The sequence below is a fragment of the Musa acuminata genome, chromosome BXJ1-11 (genome assembly GCF_036884655.1).
Source record: "Musa acuminata AAA Group cultivar baxijiao chromosome BXJ1-11, Cavendish_Baxijiao_AAA, whole genome shotgun sequence".
Lineage (NCBI taxonomy): Eukaryota > Viridiplantae > Streptophyta > Magnoliopsida > Zingiberales > Musaceae > Musa > Musa acuminata.
Window position 1 is genome coordinate 9,057,801 of NC_088337.1, and position 9,700 is coordinate 9,067,500.

Sequence of the window (9,700 nt, forward strand, 5' to 3'; positions counted from 1 at the left end):
TTTCTACATATTGCTCTTTGCGAGGAACATTGTAATGAGTTTTTACCCCATAAAACTAAATTCCTATCTAACATGTTTCACTGTTGTAGCTCTTCGATAGGAACACTGATATCCAAACTGACCGATTCACTCTTGGAAATGCTCGTGGGTGATGTGATCACTGGCACCCTTACCTGTGGTTTCGACCGCATCGTGTCCGTTGTTGAGCACGTCAGCCCTGCAAAATTTCAGGGGTGATCGGTCGGACAGACTAGCATTGGATGCGATCATTTTCAACGACGCCAGATCAGCATTGCTATTGCTTCTACATCTCCGGCGTCCATCGCTGGCTTTCCACGAGATTTGAGATCCACTATTTGGACGGTCCTGATCGATCCAACAGCAGACGCCCGTCCGAGATCCCATATCAACCTCCTCCTCCTCCTCCTCCTATATCTCTCTCTCTCTCTCTCTCTCTCTCTCTCTTGACGCCGTCGTTCACGATCGACGAGGCGAACCCGACGAGCGTAGAAAAACCTCGTCCCTCCCGTCTCCACAACACAAACCCTCTCCGCCGCCCGTCGCTTCCATCTCCTCGGATTTGTCGAGGCTCACAAGGGTGGAGGCATGATCGTTCGGCCGCCGCCTTCCGAGTGATCCCGGAATCGCCTTTGAAGCCTTCGATCATGTCCTCAGCTCCCGCCGCCGTCAGATCCCAGTCGCCGGCGCTCAAGGCGCTATTTAAGACCCCCGAGGGCCGGTACAAGCTCCTCCACGAGAAGACCCTCCCTCCCGCCGCAGCTTCCCATGGCAAGTCCGTCTCTCAGGTGGGCTTCTTCGGGCCAAAACTAGGGTTCTTGGCTTGTTTGGTTCCTTTTTCTTGATTTCAGCGCAAAAGACAGGGATCTTGATGTCTTTCTTTTCAGTTGACGATTGCGTATCTCAAGGAGAAACCGCCGGCCAATACGAGCCAGGCGGCGCCGTCAGCCACGAGTTCGGGAGTGAGGTCGGCGGCGGCCCGACTGCTCGGGTCCGGGAATGGGAGCCGGTCGCTTAGCAACGGTGTTACTCGGGTAGTGTCGGCCAACAGCAGGACCGGTGGTCCCGTTGGTGCATCGGTGGGATCGAGTGCACAGCTGGCATCGCCAAACTATGATGGCAAGGGGACATACCTAATCTTTAGTACAGCAGACACTCTGTTCATCAGTGACCTCAATTCGATGGAGAAGGTTTTGCGCCTGTTTGATGTGGAAATGCTCTGTTGAGTTTGCTAATCTATTGCATGTCATTTGTATGCCTCTCTTATCATTCTTTGCTTCAGGATCCTATCAAGTCCATCCAATTCGGCAACTCAAACCCAGTTTGCCATGCGTTTGATGCTGAGGCGAGTGATGGGCATGATTTGCTCATTGGGCTGCACTCTGGAGACAGTAGGTTCAGTCAGTTATATACTGCCAAGATTTTTTCCTTTGTTTTTTTTCTGCCCACTAATGCCCACATGCATGATGTTGTAGTCTACCTGGTATCACTTAGGCAACAATTACAAGATCCAGGGCGGAAGCTTTTGGCAGCTCAGCATTATAACAAAGAAGGCACAACTAATAATAGGCATGTATCGCATGTCAATACCATAGGTGACATGTTTAGAGAGCATTAATGACAGAGAGCTGATCTTGATAGTTACTGATGTTATAGATTGTTGGCCAATTGCCGTCTTTTTTCAAATTTTACTTTTTATGTCAGCATAATTCTCAAAGTTAACCTCTCTTATTCATTTGGGCATTTTGTTTGGTGATTATTGCTATCACGTTTCTCTCTGTTGCTTATGTCTTTTGTACTTTAATTGTATCTTTCATATAAACTTTGCATTCATTTTATTGAACTTTTGTGCTGCAAGTCATTTTCTTGTGGATCATTGAAAAGCATGTACTAAAATCTTAATGCACTAAGCAGGACTCGTATTTAGAAGAAAATATTAATCATGAACTCTTAAATTACTGATCGTGATGCTAGGTCGATAGCATTGATGTTGAGTGTAGATATGCTTGAAGTTGCTATGCATGCTTCAGTTTAAGTCAGAAAAAGAATATCTTTGAATCAAGATTTGGCTTACTTTAGTTAGAAAAATTTAATAGAGTGGATGCTTGGCTTTAAAAGAAAGAAAGGACGATAATAAATTCAATAACATAAATTGTTTCCAAGCTCCAGGCTCCTTTATGCCAAAGTTGGTTTGGCTTTGGCTTCTCTAGTCTTCGTGCATTAATCATGGACATGCTGGAAGCTGATTGTGCCTCTTGATCTGTTAAATTTTGTTTAAGATCCTTCCAAGCAACTTGGCCCTAATGATGAGTTAGGTAAATGATTTTAACATAATAGAGCAACTTGATAAATACAAACATTATCCTCTTATAGTTTTAATATGAATTTCATGTCCATATATATCTACTAGGTTTGCTTATGCAAAACCATGTGTTTAGATTAGGCTGTTATGGTACTGTTAAGTAGGAATTGACAGAGATGCCTGACAGAATAAAACATCAAAATATGCTTGGTGGAAACTCTGAAGTCATATGTAAACATGCAGAAAAAAACATGATATGTCTACAACATAGACGATGATGACAACAAGCCATAGTGTTCCAACTGTTTGGGGTCACCTACATGAATCTTTTTGCACCAGTAAGCACAGAAAGCAGTATCTCCTGTAAACTGCATGATTCAGATAATACTGTATTAAGGGAGGATTGGCTGAAGCTGGTTAATGAACATAGAACAGTTGTCAAACACAAATTTGTATCATTACATGCATGACATATTGTAATGATGGCATTGGAGAAGAATATATGAACACGAACTTATATAGACAACAACCTGCAGATGAATTTATGTAACTTGTAGTGCTTTATGCGTGAGAAAATTGTACATGTAAAGCTGAAAGGACATACAAGAAGATGGGGTTTTTCACTTTAGTGAAGTATGTTTGTGAATGCTTTCATTAGGTAGACTGCACGACTTGTAAAATTATAAAGCTAAAGGAAAGTACTCCTGTATGGTATGAGTAGAAAGAGAAGATTAAATTGGTAGAGGACCCTTCAATTTTTGTATATGATCTTAACCCATATTGTTATTTCATTGTTTTCTTTGTTTAATACTATCAAGAAAACTTCTAAAACTTGTAACCACATGTTATTGTATGACACTATGACTTATTTTCAAAAATTTAGTTTAGTGGTATATATATTTACCTAGCAGAGGCCTGAAAGTTGGAGATATGCCATTTGCTGGAGAAGAGTGCTGGTTTTTATAGCAATTAAAAGAAAAAGAAGAGTGCTGGAGATATGTCATTTTTTATTTTTATAGCTAGAAAAAGAAAAAGAATAAGATTGCTGGTTTTTGTATACTTGTGGTAGTTGTGCACAGATTTTTTCTTTTGAAATATAATAAGTTAATTGTTTTTTGTTTAAACTATGTCCATGGTTGTATTCAGAGTTCAGAGTTATTTGCTCTTAGTTATACAGAAATTCCATTGTTTTTACAGTCGATGCACTTGCGTGGCATGGGTGCCAGAACGTGAAGGCACTTTTGTTGTTGGTCATGCTGATGGTAACATATATGTCTATGAGAAGGTTAACTATAGATTTCTTAATTGTTATCTTAGTTCAACTATCTTTGAAATGAAAATTAAGCATGTTTTGCCTTTTTGTTTAGAGCAAGGATGTCACTGCTGATAGTTCGTTTCCTGTTATCAAAGATCAAACTCAATTTTCTGTTGCACACACACGCTCGAATAAGGTAATTTGGAAACGATGTATAATCTGCATAGTTATGTGGCCAATGTTAATGAGCTTCTATGTACCATACACAAAGCCAAGACAAACCTGAACCATATTGCTTGAGCTCAACATTTCAAACTCAACTGCTGTTTGATTGAGTTGATCTCAAAATGACTTTGCATTCAGTTAATTCAAGCATAGCTTGTGCAAACTCCTGCATACAGTTTTCTGATTGATCATTTGTTTCAGATTGATTTAAAAAAAAAATGTTCACATTTGCTAGCAAAATTTTGGGATTGTTTATGACCATTGTTATCTGTTAAGTACATGAGGTTCATCCACTAACCAACATAAAGCATGTTTAAGAAACATGTTGTGGGTTCCTATGCCTTTGATTGCACTTACTTGATTCAGTAACAACCTAGACATTATCTAGTTTAAATTTATACATTGGCACTGTCATGTCTGTATGATTGAAATGTTCTACTGGGTCTTAGCTAACCATGGCTTTCCTAGCACAATTGTTGTGGTCCTTGCTTCAATTGGAAGTCAAATGTCATTTGCATTCATCGGACACTAGACCAAGGAAAAGCAATCATAATAGTATTGAACCATTGATAAGTGTGTCATAGGACCATGATGCTTCTGAGTATTGGATGTCCCCATATTTTCATTCACAGCTTGAAGATTCCGATCGAATAATTTTAACTGGATGCTAAAGTAATCTGTATATTTGGGAATTCAGGAGACCATTTTGTGATTTCTAGTTGCAATTTCTTTTGTACTTTTTCAACTATTAACTAAGGGATTTGCTTGCAGAGCAACCCAGTTGCTAGATGGCATGTTTGTCATGGTTCAGTCAATAGTATATCCTTTTCAGTCAATGGAACATATATGGCCACTGTTACTAGAGATGGTAATTGTTTGATTCCTGTACCTTGTTTCTATATCTTTAGTACCTGTTCTTTACGTCAAATATGATGTCCCATTAAAACCTGAAATAGTAGAGTCCTTGTAGGTTATTTAAGAGTATTTGATTTTTCAAAAGAGCAACTAGCATTTGGAGGGAAAAGCTACTATGGTGCATTACTATGTTCTGCTTGGAGGTATCCATTATCTTGCATACTATTACAAGATTTTGTCCTTGCTTATGTCATGTTTTTTGTCTTGCATTTGTCATGCTTTTGTCAAATTAATTAATAAGATTTAATGAATCACTATTTTGCACAACTCAAACTTTCTCGTTTGTTTCCTTTTGAAACTTGACTATGAAGTGATCCATTGTTTTAGTTTGGATGGGAAATACATATTGACTGGAGGTGAAGATGATCTTGTACAAGTTTGGAGTATGGAGGACAAAAAGATTGTCGCATGGGGCGAGGGACATAATTCATGGGTAAGGTTTTGGTAAAATGTTGCACAAGCTTTCTTCCCTATTAATTACTCGGGATACACTAATAAGTGTATCAGCAGGTTAGTGGAGTTGCTTTCGATTCATATTGGTCAACCCCAAATTCCGAAGGAACAGAAGAAAATGTGGTGTATCGTTTTGGCTCTGTTGGTCAGGTAATCTATTATGGAATTTAATTATCGAAGAACGGATTCTAATCAATCAATTGATGTTCATTTTTTTTTTATGTATCTTCCGTGTGGCAATGAATAGTATAAGAAAAAGGCTCTTGCATTAGTATCTAATGCCATTTGATGAAATTCAACCTATGCTTGGTAATAGTGAGCACAAAATTTGTTTGTGGTAAAAGAAAGCACAAAATTTGTTATGAAGAAAGCTGAAATGTAATAGTTGTAAATTAAAAGATGATGTTGTATAATTGGCTTAGTATTAGGTAACCTGAAAGAAAATTTCTTTACTGCTGCTCGAGTTCTTTATAAATTGTATGCTTACGGAGTTAGACCATGCATGACCGAGGGATGAGATTAGCAATAGTGGAAGAAACATTTGGATATATGCTTAAGTTGTATGAAATTATTTCTGGAGATTTTTTTTTTTTTTGCGTTTGTTTTTCATTGAAGTGATTATTCTCCCGCACTAGAAAATTTCAATTGTCTGTCTACTCTTTTTTGTTGCTCAGTGTCATCCCTAGTAAGTTGCAGGATGGTCAGCTGCTTCTGTGGGACTTGGTGATGGATGAACTCATCATGCCACTACGCTGTCCTCCTGGTGGGTCAGCAACTCTCAGCAGCGGAAGCCATTCAGCAAGCTGGGACAGCATGTGCCCGATGAGTGCTCTCCTACCTGCTCCGAGCATGAGAGATATGCCTAAAATTTCTCCTTTGGTAGCTCACAGTGTGCACATGGACCCCCTCTCGGGCTTGATATTTACCAATGAATCAGTCATTACGATATCTCGCGACGGCCATATCAAGATCTGGGAGAGGCCCCAGAATCACGAGTGCAGCCAATCTGGTTGCTCCCACTCTGTAGTAGCTGCTGCTCCTATCGCCAAGCACAGACCCGTCGATGGCATCCACATCCATTAAGAGCAGCACTTACTAGTCACAAGCATCGTGCTACATGAACAAAAAAACTCTTGCCTGCTCGCGGCTTTTATTGCAATTTCTCTCCATGAATGAAATTTGACCGCTCAGTTGTTTAAAGAACAACAGGTTATCAAATCAGAGAAATGATGGCGAGGTCCGATGGCTTGGCATATCAGAGAAATAATGGAGTAGGCCGTTCCTACCAAAAGGTGCAAATGTCCAACTGTTTCCTGTGTGCTTTTAATTTCTTGCCTCGTCAACGTCGTGAATCAGCAGTTTTGGGATGATGTCATAGGTTCTAGCAATATTGACCTCGTCTCATCCCAGAGATGAGATGATTGCTGTGGATTCTTCTAGCAAACACAAAAACTTCTTCGCAATTGGTTCAAATCTTTACTGTCGGTTTTCGTATTTGCAACCTACCTCTGTCTTCCGACGACCAATTCAATGCCTCAATTGAACTTATCAGCTCAAGTATACGTTTTGTACGTCATCATGTAGATCACCAACAATGTTTAACTTATCAGCTAAACAACCGCATTTTAAAAGCAAAATTACATAAGATTATATTAAGAATATTTTTCAACTCACTGGCAAAATACATGTCTTGCAACTACTAATAATCTCTAACCCAATCGCACATCGAGAAGGCATCTACTATTGGAACTCCGACACTACAAAGATGCGAGCGGTACCATCGTCTGAAACTGAAACTAGAGAGTTGCCATCTGCGGACAGGGCGAGGGATTGAACGGTGTCTGTGTGGCCGCTGAAGATTTTCACACAATTGCCAGTGAGACTGTCCCAGACACATACCTTACCGTTGACGCAGCCGGTTGCGACAAACTGAGATGCACCCAGCCATGCAAGGCATGTTACACCCTCCTGTCCAAACCCAGAGCAAAAAAACCTAAGTACAAAAGGGAAAGCAGGATAAAGAGAGAATGTGAATATGCATCAGGCCGAGTATGACCTCATGATTACATGCACATCGCACTGAAGAACGTTGAAGATCCCATATAATGAGCTTCTGATCCATGCTGCCTGTCGCTGCCCAAGGAGAGCTGCAGGCCGAGTAGATGGCATCTCTTAAGCCCCAACGACACAATTACTTGCAGTGAACAGATGTAAATTCAAAAAGGTAAATGCACACTCGTTGCTTGACAAACAAAAAATCCGATATGGATGACAAACAAAAACTTGTACGAAAGTTGGATGACTAATTCAATAGTTATCTTCTGGCCTCCTCTTTGCCTAGTACTTTGCTTAGATCCAACAATATGTTACTATACAAGTAAAGAAACTAGTTTAATCTACGTTATCGAATCATCAAAAGGATGCCATAAATCAAGTAAGCCATACAAGTACACTTCTCTTTCCAATTATTACATGTATTTTCTGTAATTCATGAAAGGATGTGTTTAGCTAAAAGTAACCATACCTTGGTGTGAGTCCAATGCACTCCACAGATTTGGAGTGAGCGATTAACGAGCTGATCACCTACAACAACGGTGACATCCATTAGAAAATTAAAAACTTTCAATATTCATATCTAGGAATTAACCAAATCCACCACAGTATAAATGGAAAAGAACAATACAGCAGCTCTTGCGCCTCAAAAACATGATAATTGTTATTTTCACTTCAAATTTCCCAGTTATAGCTGAGAGTTGTAGGCGATTGCAGGAAAAAATGTTTCTACATCTCTATACGGCATTATAACCAAGTCTCATCACCCATAGAATGGAGTTGATTCTTGGGTACATATCAAAGTTGGGAAAGCTGTATTAAAGTTTGGGTGGAGGTGACTAGCCAACAACTTAGCATTGACTCTGTAAAGCTGATGAAAGCCTCCCATTAAAAGTAACACTCTATTATAATGTTCTTAAAAGATACGGAAGCAATAGACTTAAAAGCTAAAAGCTAGTTGGCTGATAGGAAGGCCCACTGTCTTTTTGTAGTTTAGGATCATGCAACAAAGCAACACTCCATTATAAAGTTCTTCCAACCAAAATATGGGAGGAAGAAAGACTTAGGCAAAACAATCACGAATTATGTGTCATATCCTTCATGACACCTATGAAACAGAAGCATTTATCAAATCATGACTAAACGGCACATTAACGCTTACAACAGAAAAAAAAAAAAAAACATGAGGATGAGCTACTTGTAAATGAAAGTGAAATAGCTCATCGTAATAAAAGTCAATGTACTTTAGTCTGTCACAGTATTGTGCAATTGATAAGCACTAGAACATGAAAAGAAAATGTACCCGCCCAGTTGTTATGTTCACCAAGTGTATGGAGCTGTCCTTTGAGCCCGTGATAGCAATAGTAGAGTCAGAGGTTATTGACAAGCATGTCAATCCATCAGTGTGATATGGGTGACCTAAGAAGTGAGCTTTCAGTGAGAAGGTATTATTATGAAATCTCAGAAAAATAAGTAATATCCCAGTTCAATGCAATAAAGAATTCAATATGAACTGTACCAATAAAGAATTAGCACATTCTTAATGCTAAATTGTCAAATCTCGTTTATTCATTCTGTTAGTTAAAATTACAATAGTAAGCCTCAAGTTGAACTCGAGAATAAAAAGATTTAACACACAATTGCAAGAAAAAGAAGTGTTTTGTTCAATAAAGCTTCTTGTACATTCTTAATGCCTCTGTCTAAAGCTCAATTTTTCTCCATTAATCAAAATTACACCAGTTGGGCTTAGTCTTGCATCCAATGTGACAAACACCTATATCTTCTGCAAAAGCTAGCCTGCACATTCAAAATACTTCTGCCACATAAATGGATTGATTGCGGTATTCATCAAGTCAATTTCTGTAGGTAAAACAATTGGATCCACAAAAAACTCTTACTGCATAATTAACTAGAATGAGACATTTCTAATTCTTGATTGAAAGTTTTGGAAGGTTCCAATTTAGAACTGAATGCCTCATCAGCAAACTCGCCTAATGACACTCAGAACAGACTTATCATCATTCTATGTTGCATCAAACATTTCACAAGGTGCACTAGGCTTCATTTACCACATATCCAAGTGAATCTAGATAATTGCAACCTGCGCCAAAATTTTAAAGTACCAAAGCATGCCATAAACAGCCACACAATAACCTCATATATATATTAATCACATAAAAAAAAACAAAATCAAGGAAAATCGAAAAGAAAGAAAAACGATACCTCTAACAATATGGACGCTCTCACCAGTCTTAGGATTCCATATCCTGAGTGATGCATCATCAGAACCAGTACAAATAAGCTTACCTTCAAAAATAATATATCAGCCTAATTAGGTGAAGGCTTTGTAAATCAATAATTAGCATATCAAACATGGATATTTCATTACCATCAGGAGTGAAATCACCACAGGTGACACTGCTAGCATGACCAGAAAATGTATTCAGACAGATGCTTTTGTCAGCGTTCCACATATATAC

The 9,700-nt window shown here is 38.9% G+C and overlaps 2 protein-coding genes across 11 annotated transcripts in view; one reads left to right on the plus strand and one right to left on the minus strand.

Annotated features, from left to right (window-relative positions):
* Nucleotides 1-103: 103 nt before the first annotated feature.
* LOC135585880 (probable catabolite repression protein creC) lies at nucleotides 104-6,651 on the plus strand. Of its 9 annotated transcripts, none has more exons than XM_065089728.1 (11): nucleotides 104-806; nucleotides 906-1,208; nucleotides 1,301-1,409; nucleotides 1,494-1,613; nucleotides 3,518-3,582; nucleotides 3,688-3,771; nucleotides 4,572-4,668; nucleotides 4,771-4,858; nucleotides 5,043-5,148; nucleotides 5,226-5,318; nucleotides 5,843-5,979. In XM_065089728.1, the coding sequence occupies exons 1-11, from the start codon at nucleotides 261-263 to the stop codon at nucleotides 5,852-5,854; spliced, it is 1,623 nt and encodes a 540-aa protein (XP_064945800.1). In that variant the 5' UTR covers nucleotides 104-260; the 3' UTR covers nucleotides 5,855-5,979. The 9 variants fall into 9 exon arrangements, with proteins under 9 accessions (XP_064945800.1, XP_064945792.1, XP_064945794.1 ...); XM_065089720.1 differs by having other exon boundaries at nucleotides 110-806; nucleotides 5,865-6,651; XM_065089721.1 differs by having other exon boundaries at nucleotides 114-806; nucleotides 1,494-1,587; nucleotides 3,518-3,605; nucleotides 5,865-6,651.
* Nucleotides 6,652-6,791: 140 nt separating this feature from the next.
* The window catches only part of LOC135597156 (uncharacterized), a 4,672-nt gene continuing 1,763 nt past the window's right edge, over nucleotides 6,792-9,700 (minus strand). For both annotated transcript variants that reach the window (XM_065089731.1, XM_065089730.1), the window contains 6 exons: nucleotides 9,610-9,700; nucleotides 9,444-9,527; nucleotides 8,524-8,639; nucleotides 7,693-7,751; nucleotides 7,225-7,315; nucleotides 6,792-7,136 (listed from right to left, as the gene is read on the minus strand). The exon at nucleotides 9,610-9,700 is cut by the window's right edge and continues 57 nt beyond it. In XM_065089731.1, the coding sequence (XP_064945803.1) occupies nucleotides 6,909-7,136; nucleotides 7,225-7,315; nucleotides 7,693-7,751; nucleotides 8,524-8,639; nucleotides 9,444-9,527; nucleotides 9,610-9,700 (669 nt within the window). In that variant the 3' untranslated portion in view covers nucleotides 6,792-6,908. The remainder of the gene's footprint in view (nucleotides 7,137-7,224; nucleotides 7,316-7,692; nucleotides 7,752-8,523; nucleotides 8,640-9,443; nucleotides 9,528-9,609) is intronic.